At 44.7% G+C, this 22693-nt stretch overlaps 1 protein-coding gene across 2 annotated transcripts in view; it reads right to left on the bottom strand.

The window, feature by feature from the left end:
• GLRA1 (glycine receptor alpha 1) overlaps nucleotides 1–22693 on the bottom strand; it is an 81673-nt gene that overhangs the window by 20001 nt on the left and 38979 nt on the right. For both annotated transcript variants that reach the window (XM_047849023.1, XM_047849032.1), the window contains exons 3-4: nucleotides 22424–22491; nucleotides 2076–2299 (exon numbers count right to left, since the gene is read on the bottom strand). In XM_047849023.1, the coding sequence (XP_047704979.1) occupies nucleotides 2076–2299; nucleotides 22424–22491 (292 nt within the window). The remainder of the gene's footprint in view (nucleotides 1–2075; nucleotides 2300–22423; nucleotides 22492–22693) is intronic.

The following is a 22693-nucleotide window of genomic DNA, read 5'->3' as shown; positions in this document are numbered from 1 at the left end:
CAACATCTGAGCACCTGCTGCAGAGAATAGAGAAGAAAGGCTCTCGGAACCCCAAAGAACCTTAGATCATCAGGCCAACTCCCTCATTTGACAGGTGAGAAAACTGAGGTACAGAGAAGAATTGGTAGGGACTCAGGCAAGGTCACACAGCAAGTGATGGCTCAAAGGCAGGATTCAAAACTTTGTCTCCTGGCCACTGGATTCTGAGCTCATGTGTTTGCTTTCCAACACTGCCAGCCTGAAAGGCACCTCACTGGCGGTGGTCTAGTGACACTTAGCTGCTGGCATCTTAGCTGCAGACGGTGAGCGCATGGCCCTGTGTCCACTTCCTCCCTCCAGCTCACTTCCAACTGGTCTGGATTTGGGTCCCATTTAAGCACAAGGTAAGAAGCAAGAGGGGGGAAAGGGAGGTGAGAAGGAAGGGAAGAATGGGTTGGGAGAGGGAAGGGGAAGGTGAAGAGAAAGTGAACACAGTTGAATTTCTGCAGATAAAAGCTCCAAAGTGGGGCAGCTGTCACACTAGGTTAATTTCCTGAAGTTGAATGACCTTGGGAACATCACTTTTTGCTGATTTGTCCTTCTGTCATGCTGCATGGGGCTTAGCTTTGTAGAGATACAAAACTAGCCTGGCAGCAGCAAAATCCAAGCAGGGTAACCTCTCCTGCCCCAGCCAGTCAGGGCACTTGGTGGCTCTCATGAGCCCATCACCCTTCCATCTGGATGTGCACTGGCAGGACAGGCTCCGGGGTGAGGAAGGCCACATCGGCCTCTGGCTCTACCCAGCCATCCCCTCCTTAGTGCCTCCTTTCCCTGCTGAGGTTCTTAAGAACCCCCCTCCTACCTGTCCTGCTCTCAGGAGACACCCTGAGTCCAGTCACATCTGAGGGTTAGGATGTGTATGCAGACTCCCCTATAGTCCTGGACATTTAAAGCTCATCTGCTAATGGAAACAGGAAGATTTCTTCCGCCAAAGAACTGGAGGGGGAGGAGGAGTCATTTAGGGCCACAGTCCCTTTTAAGCTCTTTGAAATAAAAACATATTCATTCATTCATCAAATGAGTACCTATCGAATGCCCTACACTGTTCCAGGTCCTGAGCAGGCATCAGATCCATGCTAACAGATGAGAATCTAGGCTGACTGTGGGAACTTTGGCAAATGACTTAAACTTTAAGATCGTCACCTGTCTAATCTGCAAAGTGGGCATAATAAAAAAATACTTCATGGGATTTATAGGATTACAAATAATTTATGTAAAATACCCAGCTTAATAAATTCTCAGTGGATGCCAGGTATGTAAGAATCTAAAATGGACATTGGTCATTTTTTCCATGGCTCGAGGGAAGAAGTTGGGAATGAGGTGGGGAGAGTTGGCAGGAGACTGTGAAAGCTTGCCCCTAAACAACATCTGCAGGATACCTCCCAGCTGGGAAGGGGGTCCTAGCTTCCTAGACCCAGTGCAAGGTATGGAAGATAGAAAGGGTTTGGGGCAGCCCTGGCTCATATCTGTGAGTAGCACCATCCACCTTTCGTTGGCTGTTGAAGTGGCTATGACTTTTCAGGCTTTGTGCCTTTGCTCCTGCTATTTTTTTTTTTTATTCTGATAAGAACATTTAATGTGAGATCCAACCTCTTAACAAATGTTTATGTGTACAATACAGCATTGTTACCTGTAGGCATAATGTTGAATGTCATCTCTCTAGAACTTCTTCATTTTGAGTAATTGAACAGCCCTGCCACTGAGCACTGCCTTTGAATACTCTTTTCCATTTTTGTTTTATTGAAATTGTGGGTGAGCTTAGGGGGCCTAACCTTAACCCCCCTCCTGCTCTTTAGGATGCTTTCTCGGTTCCCCTGGTTATAATGAACCACTCACTCCTAGGATTTCTCAAGGTATTGGATTCTCAGTCGCTGAGTGTCATTTACAGAGCTGGCTCTGTGTATTGTGCAAAGGAGCTGGGTTGCCAGGGCCTGTTCACGCCTGGTTGGTTCACTTCTTAGTATCTGCTCCCCGAAGGCAACGGGACAAGGTGTGTTCTGAGGAGGAGGGTGGGGGCGAACCTGTATGGAACTCACCTGATGCTATAGAGGACATTTCCGTTCCGGGAGATCCTCAGCAGTTTGTTGTCTGTGGTAATCTCGTGGAAGTGGGCCCCCTTCTCGTTGGCGAAGAACAGGTCAGGTTTCCAGATGGAATCCAACATGGATGGGTCCAGGTCCAGAGAGTCATCCGGGTACTCATTGTAGGCCAGCCGGGGGTCGTTCCACTGCTGCCGCAGGAAGATGTTGACCCTATAGTCCTAGAGCCAGGAGATGAGGAGGTAGAGTCAGGGTCAGGCCCTGGGATGTCAACTCTCAGAGGACCCCTGGTGCTTTTGTTCAGCATGCCCCAAAGTCCCTTCTGGAGAGTTATGAGTGTGGTTGTGCCTAATATGGGGTGAGATGTAAAGTCTGTGCATCAGGAAAAAGTCAGGGGAGTCATTCCTAGAAATCCTCTTAAATTAAGTACATTTAGTTCTGAACTGAGTTATTTAAATGTTTTCTTTTGAAAAATTAAAAAAAAATAATAAAGTTCCAACTGGGGCACCTGGGTGGCTCAGTAGGTTATACATCTGACTCTTGATCTCAGTTCAGGTCTTGATCTCAGGGTTGTGAGTTCAGACCCCACCCTGGGCTCCCTGCTGGGCGTGGAGCCTACTTAAAAAATAAAAACAAACAAACAAAAAATAAAGCACCGACTGGTGTAATAAACACCTGTTTTCATCCTGTTGACATTTTGCCCTGTTTGCTTCATTTTTTTGGGTGAGATTAATAGTCCATCACTGATAAGGTTGAAGTCTCCCTTTTATTATCGATGCCATCAGGGCAGTAATTCCCATGCACACTGAGGTTTGAGAGTCACTGCTCTAGATGGATTGAAGGAGCAAAAGGAAAGGCTAAAAGCTGATGCCTGAGCATTCACACTATTCTGTCTAAAGAGAGCAATTGATTCCCAAGCAGCGAAGGAAGGATGGGTGAATTCAATGGTCGTAGGCTTCACATCTCTCTGTTTCAATACCAGCCTTCTGCAACCTTCTATCATATATGTTGCTTTATTTCTTTGGGGAGAATTTTCTCAAAAAAAAATTTTTTTTAAATGTAAGCTCTACACCCAATGTGGGTCTTGAACTCACGACCCCGAGATCAAGAGTTGCATGCTCTTCCAACTGACCCAGCCACCCCTGGAGAGAATGCATAGATGTTGTGGAGTTATACCTTACTGGGTTCTCAACTCAGTGCTTGGTTAAGGGCTTCTCTGATGTGACTGTAGTGGAGTTATGTGGCTGAAAAAGTCGTGATCAAACCCAAGAGGGAAATGTTGGACTAAACCAAATGCAATGGATTTTTTATTGTAGGACTTCTCAGAGACCTTAATATGCTGACTATTTGTACGTATCTCCAAGAAGGGAATAGAATATGCATTATTTCCTCGATTTATTTTGGCTATAGAGCTCTTGTGTTTGTACATGATGCTTGTCTTCTATAGAACCTACGAGAAGTACGGTCCTAGTCGAAACTCTCTCCCCCACCGTCCACCTTTGTTTTTTTTTTTTTTTTCCAGATGGACAAAATGAAGTCCAGAGTTAAGACCGACCTGGTGTCACTCTGAAAAAGCAGGTCAGAGTTGATTCTGGAACACGAGTCCTGACTCCTAGCAGAGGATTTGGTCACTTGGTTCTAGAGGAGCCGAAAGAGTCCATTTAGTTTCCATTCACAGCCTGAGAAGCAGTTAGTGGGGTGGTGGGTCTCTGTGCCAGGAAAGTGGGTAATGAAGTTAAATATTTTCACGAAGAAACGTTTTCAGTTTTGTTAGGGAGGCATTGTAAATCTGTGATCTATGAATATTATGTCACTGCAAGTAGAATTTGGGACATATTTGTGCTTTCCGGGAAGAAGAACATGGGTCTCTATGTTGGATTCTCAAAAGGGTCTATAGTTCCTTAAAAGATTAATGACCTCAGTTCAAGTCCAACTCTGAATGCTCTCCTTCACCAATAGTCTCCACACAGGAGCACCTGCTGCTTTCCCTGAAGGTGCTGGATAAATGAGATCATGCTACATTTTCTTTTCCTAATCACTCTGGGTCTGTCATCAGCAGGGATGGACTAAAACAATCCTCCTCCCCACCCTCACCCTCACCCCTGCCAGCATCCCCCACAGCACATGCCTCATTCTGTTCTCCTTCAGAAATATCCATAGCTTCATAAAATGTTCCAAGGTATTATATAGGATTGTTCTATAATTTCATTGAGGCCTCTCCCTACAGCCCTATAGAAAATGACATTTGGTCTCATAATCTCATGTCTTATAAGTCCCGTGGTGGAGGAGAACTCTAGGCCAGACCTGGATGTTGATACTTTGTTTTTCCTGCTGACAGTAATGGAGGGCTCCCAATCTGGCCCCATCTGATTGGGGAATCAGAACTAGCCTCTCTTTCTCTCTTGGATTTTACGTGAAGTGCGCTCGAGCATGTGTTTGCATGCATGTGTTTGTGTGTGCAACGGGGCACTGGACAAATCGTGTCAGAGTAAATGAGACTATGAGTGGTTGGGCAGGAAGAGTCTTCAGTCCCCAGACCCCAGCTGCACTTTTGATGTTCTTGCCAGTGATACGTCACACCTGTTGACATGACTGGAAGGAAGAAAACAAAGTGGCATTTCTTAAAATGGTCTGTTAGGCACCAGGTGCTGTTCTAGGTACTGTCACACACACTTAATCCTCACGAAACCCCTGCACACCAGACATTCAAGTTCCTTTAGTGAGGGGAAAGAAACTGAGGCTTGTAAAGGTTATGAAACTTGCCCAAGGCCCAGAGCTAGTAAGTGGCAGAGCTGGGCCCTGAATGCGTCAGCCCAGCCCTTTGTTATGTCCCACAGGTGTGACTAGCCAGTTCTGTGCCAGAGATACTGCTCTGTCATCCTCACTGCCTCGGTAAATTCTGCCTGCTCAGCTTAGGTGCTGTCTCCTGCAGGAGTCTCAATGCCTCCAGACTTCCACGATCTCTTCCTTTTCTGATCTCCTTGGCAAGACGGAATCACCAGGAACATTTAATTTAGCACTGGGTGCACCTTATCTTCTCAACTTGATCGGCAGCAAGTTGAGAGGATGAGTCTGACCTTATATTTCTCCTGCACCGTCCCACCTACCCACGCAGTCAGTGCACCTACGAGCTACCCAATACCCAGAAGGAGGAGGAAGCAAAGCCAGAAAAAGTTAGAGTAGGAAGAGCTTTCCTCATTTTATAGTGGAGAGACTGAGACCCGGAGAGGGAAGGCGTTTTTCTAAGGTCACGTAGCGGTTCAGTAAAGGACCTATTGGCTTCTCTAGGCCTCAGTGTTAACACAAGTTAGGATAGGGGAGCCTGGGTGGCTCAGTCAGTTAAGTGTCTGACTCTTGGTTTTGGCTCAGGTCACGATCTCATGGTTTCATGGGTTCAGGTCCCACGTCGGGCTCTGCGCTGACAGTGCCTGCCTCACCTGCTTAGGATTCTTTCTCCCTCTCTCTCTGCCCCTCCCCCCCACTTGCACTGTCAATGTCTCTCTAAAAAAAAAAAGTTAGGATAGATGGTCTCTAAGAACCCTTCCAAATCGAACAGCTAATTGTTACTAGTTTTATTTTATTTTATTTTATTTTTATTTTTCCATTTAACTGAGCCTCTATTAAGGACCAGGCACAGTTCTAGGCACTGGAGAATCTACCAAGAACAAGAAAGACAGACATATTCTTGCAGTCCCAGAGCCTAAGTGTAATGTTTACACCACACGGAGACAAGGGCTGCGATGGGGATGAAATACAGGGTGCCATGGAGATGTAGAAGACAGGCCCTCCAGCCAGATTTAGGGCAGGAGGCTAAATCTGGTCAGGGAAGGCTCCAGAAGAAGCGATATTTAAGGTGAGGCCAAATAAGATTGAGCCAGAGAGGAAAAGCACTTTGGGCAGTAGAAGCCGCATACTGGGAGGTCTTGAGGCAAAGGAAGGATGTGGTACTTTAGGGGCGCCTGGGTGGCTCCGTCGGTTAAGCGTCCAACTTTGGCTCAGGTCATGATCTCGTGGTTCATGAGTTTGAGCCCCGCATCGGGCTCTGTGCTAACAAATCAGAGCCTGGAGCCTGCTTTGGATTCTGTGTCTCCCTCTCTCTCTGCCCCTCCCTCACTCATGGTCTGTCTCTGTCTCAAAAATAAGTAAACATTAAAAAAAAAAAAAAAAGGAAGGGCATGGTCCTTTGGAAAAAACAGCAAGTAGATGTGTTAAGGGGAAGGTGCTTGCAGGGCCTTGCAAACTCTCCTGAGGGATTTGGACTTCATCCCGAGAGTCATGCGGAGCCTTTGAAAAATTTTAAGTAGGGGAGGGCATTATGACACTTGCATGTTATTACTGATATTTAAAAAGATATGTTAGTTTTCCTTATAAGAAAAGTAAATGCATGTTGATCGTAAAAAAGATAAAGGTACATCACTTAAAAGTAGAAAAAGAAAACAAGAGCGGTGGGGCCTCATTAGGAAATGACCAGTGCAAAGGGAAAGCCGGAGACCTGGAGAATGTATCTGGTGTCCACAAGCAGCATGACTCCTCCCAGCAGCCCCCTGCTCCTCCCTTCAGAGGCTGCTACCCAAACAAACTGTTGCCATCGATTTCCTCCTCCTTAGTTGGTAAACAGCAGTGGGAAATGCAGTTCAGAAGAGATCAATGTAATTGGTGTAATAGGCTGAAAGCTAGATGCTGTTTTGCTCACTTAGCCCTGCAATCACACTGGTCAGCGTTTGACATGCTCGGCGTCTCCGTTCAGGGTCAGCGGCCAGAGGAGCAACACTTGAATTCTCCACCCTAGAGCCTCAGGTTCCACCTCCGGTAGTTGGCTTCCAGGTCTCGAGCTCTCAAGGCTAGCCCATCTAAGTCTGGGGTGGGAGGGATTTCCTGAGCTCTCGCTCCGTAGTATCTAGGATCAATTCACCCATCCTGCCTCCGAGAGTCGCTGATGGTCTGTTTTCTGGTAATGGGGCAACTACCTTGCTTATAAGACCAAGGTAGAGCATTCATTCCTTCATTCACTCATTCTACCACTCAACAAACATCTATTGAGGGCTTCCTGTGTGCCACTGCAGTGGGATCTGCCCCCCACTGCCATCCCCGCTGTGTCTAACTTCACGCTCCAATTTTTCCCACTAAACTCTCCTAAACTCAGCACTGTGGTCAATTAGGAAGCATGAAGTGTCTTAACAGGAAGGGGCCTGGATGAATGTGGTGGTGAGAAGGGAACGTGGTAGACAGGATGTGCTCCCGTTGCAATCAGAGCCAAGAGATAGTGTCCAAGGCATGGACAAAGGCCAGATTCTCATACCTTCCTAGGTCTCCGTATCCAGCTCTCAAAGGGGTCTCTTCTGTCTAAACTCAATTCTACTCTATAAATATTTGTTAGGCTTAGAGGAAGAACAGTGAGGGTGGAGGCATAAGGTCTTGGTTTCTACCCTCAGAGAGTTCAAATTATCTGGCGGGTGATGCAAGATATGGACACAAAAACTACCACACAACACTGGCAGTGACAAAGGTCAAAGAGGTTCTAAAAAATTGCTATTAGATATTGCTCTCGAGTCTTTGAGATGACTTCCAGCCAGCTTGGGTGAATCAGGAAAAGCTTTCAGAGGGAAGGTGACTTTGGAAATAGCCCCTTTCAGTCTGTTCCAGCCCCCTCGATGTTAGCACCTCCAGGTCTGGTATTGTTCTGAGATGGGAACAATATCTAGTTTCAGCTGGAAAGGAGGCCACTGATGTGTGAGGAGGAAGTCCAGGGGTGGGGAGTCAGGCTTAGAGCAGGACAGGGCTTGAGGACTAGGGTGTGGCCTCAGTGAATTTAGATTAGGATATATATATATATATATATATATAGTTGCAGGTCAAAGGAATCTCGTGTAGAAGGAATAGCAGAGGTGTGTAGGTAGGGGCATTCAAACCATTCAGCTTAGCTTAACCACTAGCCATATAAGTAATAAAAGGTCCCCCTTACTGAGGACCTACTATGTTCCAGGTGTTGTGCTAAGCATGCCATGCATTTCGGCTCTTTTTATCTTTTTTTTTTTTTTTTTAATGTTTATTTAGGGTCACCTGGGAGGCTCAGTTGGTTAAGCATACAACTTTGGCTCAGGTCATGATCTCATGGTTCATGAGTTTGAACCCTGCGTCGAACTCTGTGGTGACAGCTCGGAGCCTGGGGCCTGCCTCAGATTCTGTGTCTTCCTCTCTCTCCGCCCCTCCCCTGCTCACACTCTTTCTCTTTTAAAAATAAACATGAAAAAATTTTTAAAAAAATATTTATGTATTTTTTCAGAGAGAGAGAGAACATGTGACCAGGAGAGGGGCGGAGAGAGAATCTCAAACAGGATCTGTGCTGCTAGTGTAGAGCCCAATATGGGGCCCCATCCCATGAACTGTAAGATCATGACCTGAGGCAAAATCAAGAGTTGGATGCTTAGCCATCTAAGCCACCCAGATACCCCTCAGCTCGTTTTATCTTTAAAATAACCCTATAGCATAGATATAACCAACCTAAGTTAGAGGTGAAGGAGAGGCAGAGAGGTTAAGTAATTTGTTCAAACTTACACAGTAATCAGGAGGGTTGGAATCTGAGTAGAGGGTGCTTAGCCTTGCTATATGAGCTGCCTCTTCCTCTCCCACCCCAGGAGGGAACTGCCCTCCCCAGCCCTCTGAAAAGCACCGTGGAACCAGAGTCATAGACGAGGTCTCCAAATGTGAGATGAGTCAGCCCCAGCTCTTCACAGTAAGGACCTGGCTCATTGGCACATGTAGAGTTTACCAAATCCCGACTGAGTGCCAGGAACTGTGCTAAGAGCTTTAGTGAGCCCTCTCACCAAATTCTCACAGTGACACCATTTTATAGATAAACTGAGGCCGGGGGCTATCTTGTGCTTCATCTAAAGTTAGTGACAGGGCTGAAGCTTGAATCCATGACTGGCTGACTCCAAAGTCTGCTTTTAAGTAGTATGCTGCACTGGCTTCTTTTATTGATGATGCGTGATTTGGGGTTGCTGCTTTTTAGTTTTCAGGGCACCCTTATGTTAATTTTGTTCTGTGAAGTTTGGCATGAAGAGAAGATTCTTCTCCACCTTGGACAGATGTGGCATCTAAAGCCCTAAAATCTTGAGTTCTCACCACTAGTTACTGGTAGATCCAGGATTGATAATACTGATACGTAGGCTTGAGACTTGACCACGTGTAAGGAATGATGCCAAGAGCATGATGTGTGTTATTTTATCTTCATGGTGATCTTGCGATGTAGGTTCTATTATCATTCCCATGTTATGGTTAGTTACATCAAGGCACACAGAGGTTAAAGTACTGTTCCTACATCACACAGCTAGCAAGTGCTAAAGTTGACATTTGGACCTAAGATGTTCATGCCAAGCAATTAACTCCTAGACTACACTGCCCAGGATCTCCTAGAATTGCCCCAAGTGACAGTTTCATGACACTTTAATGCCACCTGATACTATCTCTGGCTGTGGTTATGTAGCTGTGGGTTTGTAGATACCCATAATTATCAGGACGTATTAAAAGGGGCAAGAAACAAAAAGCTTCTGCCCCAGGTCCCGCAGTCCACCAGTGCTCCTACTTCATTGCTGATCTGACCCTTGAATTTGACCCATTGTCTGTGCCACACTCAAGTCCAGTGCTGGCAGAATCCCCAGATCCTGTCCCATTGTCTTCTTGGTTCCAGATGCCTGCTCTGTGCCTCGAACCTCTCCCAAGTCACCACCCTGTTTGGTGCATTCTGATTTGGATCTCACACAATCCGAGATACATTTGTTGTAAAAAACTGTAGGTGGGTTGGACCAGTGGAACTGAGCATCTTTGTTTATCTTTAGGGGATCACTAAAACACAGCATGAGTTTAATAATTACATAAAAATGCTAATAGCAGCTGTTTTTATTGGGATTCTGGCATTTGCTAGAACATTATATGCATTGTATCTCTAAGCCTTTCATCAACCTTGCACACTGCGTATTATACTCATTTTACAGGGAAGGAGACTGAAATTCAGAAATTATTTGATAATAAATCTATTATTCAGTAGAGGTCAAGTGTCTTGCCCAAACTCCCATAGCTAGTAGGTGCTAGAGCATGGACATGAACCCAGGACTATCTGGCTCTCAATTTCACATTATTTTGACAATTACATGTGGCCTCTTTATTTCCTTTTTTTTTTTTTAAACCAAGTTCCTACGTGGGTAGGTGAGAGAAATATGGTAGATAGTATACTGGGACCCCACTAAGCCCATGTGACTGGTTGGCTCATACATGCCTTTATAGTCAATTATCAGGTGGAGAACTTTGGTTTGGGATATTAAACAGTGAGGTGGATTCATAACTGGTTGTCAAGGAGTGCAAATTGAAGGGCGGATGTTACCCTGGAAAAAGGCAAGAGGACAGTGTTGTCAGTACAGGGCACAGTAGTGAGACATGCCATTAGCCCATTTGGAAAAATGGAAAACCGGTTGCTCTGTGTGGGTTAAACTACAGCAGAGAAGAATATGCAGTAGAAGAGCTTGGCAAGGCCCAGAATCAATCACAAAGTCCCACATGTAATCCCAATGATTTAGAACAGGCCTGTGCTTGTAATTTAATAACTGGAACCCTAATTTACTGTATCGTGTCTCATTTAGAGGACTATTTTATAAACATATGGGAGACATTCACTCAGTAGTATGAGAAAAGGGTATTTGAGGAACAAGAATTTGGCAACTGGTAATCTAGCATCATCGGGATGGGGGAACATCAACATTTTCATTCCTGGAAAGAGGTTTTCTGAATGGTAAGGCAGGGATGGTTTCTTAGACCTCTCTCTGGCATGGACAAAATTTCCCTCAGGACTGTCAGTCTTCTTCCTTCTTTTTTGTCCAGTTCCACGTATGTCAAATGCAACTTTTGATTGGCTTCCCTGGTATTCAGAGAATAGGAAGGGAGTGCTTTCACAGAGGACAAGAGCATTCCTATTATTCAAATGGAGAGCCCCACTGTAAATTAAATAACTTGGCAGTCTTATTTACCCACTTTAGTCTTTTCTGGGTTTGACTGTCATGAGTCAGCCTTCCTGAATCTGATCTGATGGAGAGCCAACTCTGAGCTGTCATAAATTCACGATTGCGATGCCTCCCTCAGTGGGGTGCTGGGAGAGAAGCATTCAGCAGAGGATACCAAAGCTGCCTGAAGCCCCATTTCCTGCCTGTAACAGACTCTAATGGCATTTCTGAGTGTTCTATCCTTGGCCTTCTTTAAGTATTCAGTTTACCAAGGCTTTGTGGAGTGTTGAGCCGTATCTAATTGGATGACATTTAATAGACTTTCTCTTGGATCCCCCAAACCCAAGAGTATAAAAAACGACCGAGCATTAGCTGTGTAGAAAGACTGAAAGTGTAATGGAAAAAAGCAACAACAGAAAAGATTTCATCCCAAATAGCAACAAACCACACAAAATATCTAGGAATAAACCTAACAAGAAATGTGTGACTTGTAGACAATAAAAAAAAAAAAAAGCAAAAAACCACCACCACCACCACCACCACCAACAACAACAATTCTAAAACTTTACTGAAAAGGCACAAAGGAATACCTAGATAAACGGAGGGATGTACCGTGTTTACATAATATTGTAAAGATGTCAATTCTTACCAAATTAATTTATAAACTCAATGCGATCTCAATAAAAACTTGAGGCCATTTTTATCAGCCTCGACAAGTGGATTCTAAAGTTTATATGGAAGAGAAAATGGACTGGAAACATTAGGAAAACCTATAGAAGAAGAACAACAGAGAACTTTTCTAGCAGAGGTAGAAATAAAATGTTAAGCCTTAGAAATTAAAATAGTGTGGTATTGGTGCAGAAACAGACAAAAGGAGCAATGGAATAATAAACTGAGACTAGAAACAGACCTAGGCATAATGATAGAAAAATTACTATCTAATCAGAGAAATATAGAGTTAAACCACCACCAAATACTATGCAGAAAACTAAACCCTAACTGTATTAAGGAGGTATATGTAAAAAAAGAAATCTAGACTATTATTGAAAATGCCCAGTATGCAAAAAAAAAAAAAATATGCAAAGATACTCAAATTCACCAGGAATCTGGAATGAAAATTAAAACTGACAATGAGGTACCATTTTAAAAATCCTGTTTGGTAAAATGAAAAGGCTTGATAATATCGTGGGTTGGCAAGGATAAAGGGAAATGAACACTGTTATGGGGACAGTAAATTGGAAGCTGTTTTGTAAGTGAGCTGGACAATAGTGTCTGTTGAAATAACAAGAAAGGTGCATGTCCTTTGATAAAGGCATTCCACTTCTGGAATATATCCTGAGGAAACACACAGAGTTGTAGACACGACTATCCTTTGGGGTGTTGTTTGTATTAGTGAAAGGCTACCTAAACGCAAAGGATCCATCAGGAAAAGAGTGGATCGATACCATGAAATGATGGCATGGGATTGTTTAGGCAGGCCATAAAGCTTGGACACAGATTAAAATTATTTGTCATATCTTTTTTAAAATATTTATTTTTGAGAAAGAGAGCGCAAGCAGGGGAGGAGCAGAGCAGGGTGGGGGATGGACAGATGATCCCAAACAGGCTCCGTGCTCACAGCAGTGAGCCCAGTTTAGGGCTACAACTCACAAAGTGTGAGATCATGACCAGAGCCGAAACTGGACGCTAAACTGACTGAGCCACACAGGTGCCCTATTTGTCGTATCTTGAATATAGTAATAATAAGCCACTTCTTATATTCCACGTTGGTGGTGTGCAGAGAGTTAAGAATGAGTTAGACCCATATGTAGTGATGGGAGAGATTCCAAGCGTTGGTGGAAATGGCAAGAGCACAGTCCTATTTAAATGAAGGTCGCGTCGATGTGCATATATGTATGTGTGGTTGGGGAAGGTAGTAGGATGTACACTAACTTGCTCGTCTGTAGTGGCTAACACAGGCTAGGACAGTGGGACTCAGGGGCATTCCTGTTTTCTTCCTCTGTCTTTTCTTTTTTATTGGACTTAGTACAAAAGCTTGTTTTCATCTGTTACTCATGTACGTAAAAAGATGTTCCAGTGTTTTCTTGTCTGTAGCATAGTGTGAGTGAACACTGTGACATGATTACTTAAACTGAAATGTCTCTTTTTTTTAGAGAGAGAGAGAGGATGTGAGTGGGGGAGGGACAGAGGGAGAGAAACAGAGAGCGCGAGAGAGAGAATCTTAAGCAGGTTCCATGCTCAGTGTAGAGTCCAATGCAGGGCTTGACCCCCCAACCTGAGATCATGACCTGAGCCGAAATCAAGAGTTGGACGCTCAGCTGACTGAGTCACCCAGCACCCCCAAACTGAAACGTCTTTGAAGTGGCATGCATAGAAGTGATTTTAGGGTTCTGAGGAGGTTGCCTGAGGCCGCCTTGGGAAGGCATGGATTGAGGGAAAAACCAAAGGAGTAAGATTCCTGGCCTCTGCTCCACTTCATCCAGAACAGGCCTTTTTGTAAAAAAAAAATCAGTTTGTCAAAGTGCCACATAAGATTTAGCCTAAAATGAATTGTGGTGGTAGGGCTGCTATTAAAAACAATGCTTTGAAGCCTACTAACCCAGAACTGGGATAATGATGGCTCCACTTTGGTCTGCTCTGAGCAGTCCTGGGGGGCCAGGGTTCATTTCTTGCCCTTTCATTTCAAGATGGAAGGCAATGGCACTGGATGTACTCTGAGAGAGCACCATGGATGGTAAAGGGACTGCGCACCATGGGGAATGGTTGAAGAAGCCAGGTGTGGGCAAGGGGCAAGAGGACTGACCTCAGTTATTTGAAGGGCTGTCAGGTGAATAGATTGATTCTCTGTGGCCCTAGAATCATAATGAAAGCCATGGGTAAATGGAGATTTCAGAGTTGTCCAAAGGTGGGATTGGCTGTCTTGGGAGACAGGGAGCTCCCTGTCTCTAGAGGTATCCAAGCAGAAACTACTTGGCCACAGTGTTTGTGGCTGAGATTCTTACAACAGACGGTGGTTCAACCAGAGAACCTCCAAGGTTAATTCTTCCCACTAATATTGATTGGGCTCCTATGGTTCAGGCAGTGTGTTGGGCACTGGAAATATGGAGATGATTGAGAGAGATAAGCCCCCCAACACAAGAGCAAACAAGACAATAAACAAACAGTGAATTTTCACATCTGAGACATCGCTTCAAGGATACTGGAACCCAGTGATGTGATAGTGACTGGAGAGGGGAACGTTTTTAGATAGGGAGTCAGGGAAGAGCCCTCTGAAGAGCTATCTGAGCTGAGACCTGCAGGGTGAGATGGAGTCATTCACACAGAGATCTCTGGGGACAGAGGGAGCAGAACAGAGTAAGAGAAGCTGCTGTGGGGTTTGAAGCAGGAGGATGCTGTGATCTGATTTAGGGCTTAAAAAAATTCCTCTAGCCACTGTGGGAAGCAGTGTAGGGTGTGAGGAAGGGAGGCATGGGGGCAAGTTAGGAGGTAGTTTTAGCCAAGTAGGAAAGAGACGATGCCAAGTTTAACTGGAGTTGACAGCAGCAGAGTTGGAGAAAAGTATATGGATTTAGTTTTATCTTCTATGATTCAAAGCATGTACTTCATTCAATCAGTTGACCCCAGAAGTAGGTTGGCCTTGTGAAATACTGCTGCTCAAACAATGGAGTCACATTTAGGGTTGGGCTAAGGGGCATTTCATCTCCTTAAGTGGTAGCTGTTTTCGTGTGTCTTGAGGCCTCATTTGCAAATATCTGAAGGGATGGATGGCCAAGGTCTTGCTGTGATAAAAGTTCTGATAGAATCACACAAATCCTACTGATTAACCAGACCACAGTGCAGGAGACCCATGGCCCATCATCTCCTTGGCTCCACCACCTTTCCTCCTGCCCAGTGCTGAGCAGGTGAACGTGGCCAAGATCAGGGCTCCAGAAGTCAGGCAGCCCGGGGATAGTAACTAGCAAGGGTATTTATTGGTTGGAAAAGCTTGGGTGAATTAAGCCCCTCTGAGCTTTAGTTTCCTCATCTATAAAATGGGATGGTTGGATTACATGAACATTTATAAAATGGGATGGTTGGATTACATGGATTACATGGTTGGATTACAGTAAAGCAGTCAATACATGAGAGTCACTGCCACCTCACCTCTTCATTGGAAGAACTGTCTTCCTACTGTCTTTGTTACACTTTGTCTTCTGCTTTCTTCATGCCCCTGATATCACATTCCTGAATTTCACACACCATCCCCTTCCCCATCCACCATCGCCAAACCCATCGGACGCTGTTGTCTTTTCTTACTTGACTTGCCCCCCTCCTTTAGCACTGCTGGATACATGAGTTTTTTTAACCTCTCCCCCCCACCTCCCAACCTTTGGGTCATTCCATGACATCATTCTCTGCTGGAAGGTGTTAACAGAGAGAGTACCACGATCAGATTTCCTCTTTAGAAAAACTGCTCAGATTCACACAGCGGCATTTTCACAGCACCCCGCACATAAGACGTGTGAATAAGTGAGGGCTAATATTGCTATCGGTGGTCATTATTCGCTATGTCCCATAGCATCCTGTGCAAACCTCTGTGATCTCACTCATCACACTCTGTTGTTACCTTTGGTTTTGTTGTTCACTGTCTCCATAGAGAAAGCAGAGACCTATGGGGTCAGGGGCGGGGGGTGGGGATTATACTTTTCTTCAGGCAGCACCACATGACTTCCTTTGGATAGTGAGATATGAGCGGAAGTGGTCTGTGTCACTTCTGGGAGGAAAGCATCGACTTGCCGGTGTTCAAGGCTTCGGTGCCTTTTTCCCTTGCATGGCAAATGTGAAATCACACATTGATGTGGAAATGCAATGCTCGACCACCACAGGGAGGGCAGTGGTCTTAGAGAGTCCCCCACATCTGCTTTATACTGATTTATACTTAAGTATGCGCTCATATATTCACAAATATCCATAGCAGACTTTAGATGAGTGATAAATCAATCTTTGTTGTTTGAAGACATTGAGATTTGGGGGATTGTTTGTTGTTGCAGGAAAGCCTAGCCTAATATGAGTAAAACAGAACTCTTTTCCTAGAGCTTAATGCCATATTCAGTATGTATAGGATGTGGTTAATAACGGAGGTGGAAAGAATAAATGAATAAAATAGGGAACAGAAGAAATAAACCTAAGAAGGTGTTTCCTTAGGCTTATGTATTGGAGTCCTTGGTTGATTGGTTCAATAGTTAACAATCCTTTAGGGGTGCCTGGGTGGCTCAGTCAGTTAGACGTCTGACTCTTGGTTTCAGCTCAGGTCATGATCTCACGGTTTGTGGGATCGAGCCCCGCGACTGGCTCTGCACTGACAGCTTTGAGCCTGCTTGGGATTCCCTCCCTTCCTCTTTCTCTGCCCTTCACCTGCTTTCTCTCTCTCTCTCAAAATAAATAAGTAAATTTAAAAAAATAGTTAATAATCCTTTGTATTTCTGTAGCATTCATAGAAGGCATTCATACCTATTACTCATGTGTTCCTACACACCATTCTTAAAGCCAGATACCTAGAGGGGACTGAGTCTGAGTGGCATTAAATGGTGGCAGAGCTAGAACTCAACTCCTGGTCTCTTGATTTCTGGTTCAGGACTCTGTCCATTGCTCCTTAATATCTACAAAGGAGGCCAAACTTGTAGACTAGAGTTGGATAGACTTTCACCAGTCACTGGGGGTCATGGACACAGTGTGCCTGTCTCTATGCCAGGCCAGCCCAAGACTTGGCAAGAGAGCCTGGAGCACATGTCCTAATAATGGAAACACTGGGATTCGTGCCCAGACGGTGTCAATACACATACACACAGACACACATACTCATACACACACACATACACACACACACACGCATATACTCTTCTCTCTCTCATGTTTGTTTACATATATTCTACATGAATTCCAGCTATCCATGTGTCCCCACATATACACACTCACACGTGTACCTGCGCATGTATGTGTGTGGACATACTCACATACCGATACACATTTAAATCCTCTTTCACTTATTCACATGTAATTGTACATACACATATTCATGTGTACATACATACACACATAAATGTGCTCACTCAGATGCTGATTTGTACTTAAATATGTGCTCATATATTCACAGATATCCATATATAATTGCATAACTGAAGATAATATACCTCATGTGCGTTCACTCTTAAGTACTTTTACATATATGTGTGCACACAGATATGTGCACATCCACACTTATTTACATGTACATTTATCACCACAGAAACAGACTTACGTTCGTATCTGTGCTTGGTCATACACATTTCTCTTTGATGTTCCCTGTTTCATTTTCTGTAAGCTAGCATACACATTTACACATGCCTCTTTGTACATCTGCAAAAATGCACAATCCCACAATATACACATGTGTGTAAATACTACACGGACACATAGATGCTGCAGTATAGGGACTTACATGTGTCCAGACAAGCTGGATGGATCCCTCTGGGTTCTAGTTCCAGATCTTTCTCTCATGGCTTGTCAAAGGGGCTGTTTAGTTCAGGACCCCTCTCCCTCTTCTCTCTTTCCCATTCCTGTTCCAATCTCTACCTTCGTTTTCTGTGTAGACTCAATGAAACTGCCTGGAAAGGTCAGATGAAGGGCTGGCAGCTTCAGCCCTCCCCTCGTCGGGAATGGATAGAGACCCCTGTTGCTTTCCTGGCTGCCTCTCTCTGCTCTCAGGTCTGCTAGCTCCAGTGAATAAAGCCAGGCCCTGGGAGGCAGACAGTCGGGCCTGGGGACTCCAGCTGTTTATAGAGCTGCTATGCACTCCCGCTGCTCTTGGAGAACAAACACAGGCTGGAAAGTTTCTGGCATGGGGACTATGCTCATATTACCATGGTCCCAGGAAGCACAGTCAGCTCTGTGTGCTTTTGGTGAGGCAGAGTGCTGGGCTGGAAGTCTGGGGGCTTGGGCCTGTCTATTCAGTGAAGTTCCCTTTCATCTCTGATTTCCTTATGATGAAAGGAAACAAGCAAGGGCTGGGTAATTCCAAACATCCAGGGATTAAATATTTATATTTGGCTCAGGAGAAGACAGCCTTTGGGGTGAGACAGATCTCAGTTCAACTTCCACCTCTGCCACTGATCTGCTGTGTGACTTTAGGCAAGTGACTTAATGTTTCTGAGCCTTGGCTTACTTATCTGTAAAATGGGGATTACATTTCCTGCCTCACAGAGGCTTTTGTGAGGTCTGAATGAGATGATATTGGCAAAAGTGCTCTGCACACTGCCTGGCACATAGTAGCATTTAGACATGGTTGTTGCTCTTGTTATTGTGTTAATATGGGTCCAGTCTTGCTCTGCAAACACATTTTGAGTGACAAGGAGAGAGGCTTGAATGGGAAAGTGGTCCAAAGGGTTTCGTTGGTGGGATCTACATTAGAAAGAAGCTGCGAGGGAGGGGAGGCCTTGGCTACTGCAAACAGCATTAGACCTGGGTTTCTGTCCCACCTGCTCCATGCTGTGTGACCTTGCTCAAGTGACGTCCTCACTCTAGCCATCAGGTCCCCTCTCTGTAAAATGAAGGCCTGTCTTAGACAATTTCTTAAGGTTTTTTTTCTAGTTCTGAGGTATTATGTTTTGTTTTTCCTAATTCATCTGCAAAGTAAATTAAACACATACAGATAATTAAGGACCCAGTGGGGGGAAAAATCACAGTATTGTGGAATGTACAAGCTGAAAATGGTAACTCCTCTTTTGGATTAACTTTAATTACTAAGGAGTAAACTCTGTCCCCTGTGGAACACTCCCAAGGAGGCAGATCATTGCCAGTTTCTCATTCTTTGTCTAGAGATTATGTATCTCCACCCCAGGGGACCATGGCCCCCCCGGGGCCTCCCTTGTTGGTTATCTCGATTTTCATTATTGACTGTTCCCTCCTGAGGCATACTGAGCCTGGCACCATAAGAGGCTGGATTTCTTTATTTTATTTTATTTTATTTTATTTTATTTTATTTTACTATTTTTTTAAAATATGAAATTTCTTGTCAAATTGGTTTCCATGCAACCACCTAAGTGTTGCCAAACATAGAAATCCCACCTCTTTTAATTTGGCACTTTCAACAATAGCCTACTTAAAAGAGGTTGGATTTCGACGTTTGACGACACTTAGGTGGTTGCATAAGCGTGCTGTGTGGGTCTGTGGTCCCTCCATTTCCTATGTCTTGGCCCTTTGATGTTGTGGTGGTTTGATGCACAACAGACACCTTCTCTGGCTTTCGAGAACTGGATCTTAATCCCTGCCTGGGAGCTCACTGGTTCTGTGATGTGATACCTCCAAATCTGTTTCCTCAGCTGCAAATTGGGGGACATAGTGTCCACCATGTCTACTGTATAGAGAGTGGTTGCAGGACCAAAGTTTTAGTGAAGGAATCTGACAAGAGACAGTGAGTGTGAAATGTGTTGAAAATTAGGAGGAGTGTTTAAGAGTAATGGCAGACATTCATTGTGTGTACTTTGTGTCAAGCACTGCACTTAGCATTTTCTGTGCTTTGTCTCTTAGTCCTCATAACACGTCACAAGGCGGATGGTACCCCACTCTACAGATGGGAAGGCTGACTCAGGCTACTCTGCCCGAGGTCACAGAGCTGAACCTCAGGTTTGGTCTGGCCATGGAGGGCTGTGTCCTAATTGTTACACTGTCTCTGTAGAGAGCAAATTGCAGCAGGAGTGAAGTCTGGAAAGGTGGACAGGAGACATGGGGGAGGGGGAAACTGAGGCTCAAGATTGTATAGCTAATTACTGATAGCTTTGGGGTCTCCATTATCATCACCATCACCATCAGCATTATCATGGGAAACATGAAAACCACTTACAAAAACTCTTTACTGTGCTAAACACTCTCTTGCACATAATTTCCACCCATGATGTCTCAAGGAAGTCAGTATGTTAGTCACCACTGGGATTTTACAGATGGGGAAACTGAAGCTTAAAGACATGAAACAAATTAGTTCCTCACATATAGTGAATGAGCCTGGGTCTATGTGGCACCAGAGTCTGGCTTTTAACCACCACACAAAATAAAGGCAGACTGCTCTTCCATTAGGAATCTGTGTCAAGATCTGTGGCCATCACCTAGAAACAAGTTGGGGTGGGGGTAGAGAGCGGATATGTATACCTGTCCTCAAATAATAAGTTCTTTACATAGCTATGCGGTCCCTGACTTGATCTGATAACTATTTACTATTCCAGAAGAAGAGCAGAAGTGTCAATACTCACCACACAAAGACTGAATAATGCAAGTGTCAATGAGCTTCTGATTTGGGAGGGACAAGAAGAAAAGCAGGGGGGCTCCTTAGGCGCTCTTAAGACATCCATTCAAAGTATGGGAAAACCTGGCTTTTTGACCTGGATACCCAGTGAAAAGCAGCTGGATTTGTTCCTAGTCAACAGGTCGGATCATCTCCATTTGGAGGTAAGACGCCTATTAATTTTAAGGAGTTTGATCATTCATCCTTTGGATGTGGGCAGGGTCTCCGTGATCCTATGAAGACAGGCCTCTTTACAAAAGGACAGATTTTGGACCATTTGCCCCATGATCTATAGAGCTCAGTGATTTTTGCCAGTCTGGGACTGAAAGATTATATCTAATCTCTCTAAATGTTTAGGACTGAATCACCGTGTCAATCAACCGACAATATATTTGAGTTGGTTTATTTATTTTGAAAAGTTATTGAGTACCCGTTATTAAATCACTGTGCCAGCTGCTGAGGTTACCACAGGAAACGAGACAAGCTTCCAGCCCAGAATAACTTGCGTTACAGGGAGAACAGGGACGAATAAGCAGACTCTTAATGGTGGTATGCATGTGTGGTAAGGGCTAGTATGGGGACTGTCAAACGTGTCATGAGAATGGGTGGGAAGAACTCACTGTAGCCTTGGGTCAAGCACACATGTGAACTTGCACGTGTACACCTGTGTTAAGAATGTGAAGTCTGCCTCTGCAGGTAATTCAAGTATAGACTTAAAGGAGAATAGCAGTCAGCAAGGGAAGGGGGCTTAATGCTGAAGCCGGGGGGAGCCACAGGGGAGGTGTGGAAGCAGGGCAGTGGTGTGGTCTAATCTGTGGTCTTAGAAGGGCCAGTGTGTGAGAAAGAAGGATGGGCGTGGGGCAGGATGGGAGTTAAAACTCTTTTGCAGTAATGTGAGCAAGCCCCATGGAAGCCTGAATGAGACTAGGGGGACGGGGATGTCCAGAAATGGGTGGCTGAGAGGATTTCCTGGCAGTAACATCTGTCTATAGGACTTGGTGATTGGCTGGCTGCTCTCAGTCTGCTCCTAAAGAGAGGACTCTTCAGGCTGCTTTAATTCTTTTCTCATGAGTTAGATCACTCCTTTCGAAACAAGTACAATTGATTTTTTTCCCCAAGGATTGAGAAAAAAATTTTTGAAGCATCACTGCATTTATTTATAATCACAAATGTAATGTTTGCTCCTTGCAGAAATTCAGAAAGTAGGGAAATACTGAAAGAAGAAAATTGAAAATTATCCATAAATCTGCAATCCAGGGATAATTGCTCTTAACATTTTTTTGTATTTTCCCCTCTAGTCTTTTTTTCCAGTATAGCTGGTTTATTTCATTCTGTTTTATTTTATTTTTGTTTATTTATTTAGTTTGAGAGAGAGAGAGAGAGAGAGAGCGCACATGTGCTAGAGTGTGCACAAGGAGGAGGGGCAGAGAGAGAGGGGGAGAGAGAGAATCCCAAGCTGGGATTCCCTCTGCAGCTGTCAATGCGGAGCCCGATGTGGGGCTCGAACCTATGAACTGTGAGATTATGAACTGAGCAGAAATCAAGAGCTGGACACTTAACACCACTGAACCACCCAGGCACCCCCATTATAGTTGACTTATTCTAAACTTGTTACCATGTGAATTTTGAAAGACACACAAAAGCAGAGAGAGGAGTAGAATCAACCCAGTATACCCACTGCAGCTTCTATAAGCTGTCTTCTGCTATTGTACAGTTGAGCTGTAAACTTATAAGCAGCTCTTTGTATTTTCTTTTCATCTAAAACTTCAGCCTGTTGCTATAATGTTGTTCCTGTGATCCTGGGTGTTTGGCATGTTCTAGCCTTGCCGGCTCTCTGACCATTTTCAGATGCACGTCTTCACCCAAAACATTGAATAGGACAGTAAAAATGTCCAAGTCTGATATACACTAGAGATCTGAAAAAAACAAAAAAACAAAGAAACCCCAAACCCCACCAGATTCCCCGCCTCCTCGGGGAAGCGCAATGCAGAGGGTGCCATATTTCTGGAAGAGATACACCCCCCAGCGGGAAATAGCAGCCTGTATTCTGACTCACTCACCATGGTTGTCTCAGCAATGGAGCCGAAGCTGTTGATGAAAATGTTGCAGCTCACATTCACCGGGGGACCTGCCAATCAAGAGAGATTGCTGCTTAGCTCCATGGTCAGGAAGAAACCCACAGGATAGGACCCATTGTTGGGACACTGACTCCAGGGATGGATCCCTCTTGGTGGTGGAGACCCTTGCTTGCCCTCCACCCCACCCCTGAGCAGCTGGGACTCCCAGCTACATTGCTATGCCAGATTCCCTGGTCCCCAAGTGAGCACCAG

Source organism: Prionailurus viverrinus, chromosome A1, assembly GCF_022837055.1.
Source record: "Prionailurus viverrinus isolate Anna chromosome A1, UM_Priviv_1.0, whole genome shotgun sequence".
Classification (NCBI taxonomy): domain Eukaryota; kingdom Metazoa; phylum Chordata; class Mammalia; order Carnivora; family Felidae; genus Prionailurus; species Prionailurus viverrinus.
The sequence above is the reverse complement of the archived record's forward strand: the minus strand, read 5'-3'. Positions and strand labels throughout refer to the sequence as shown.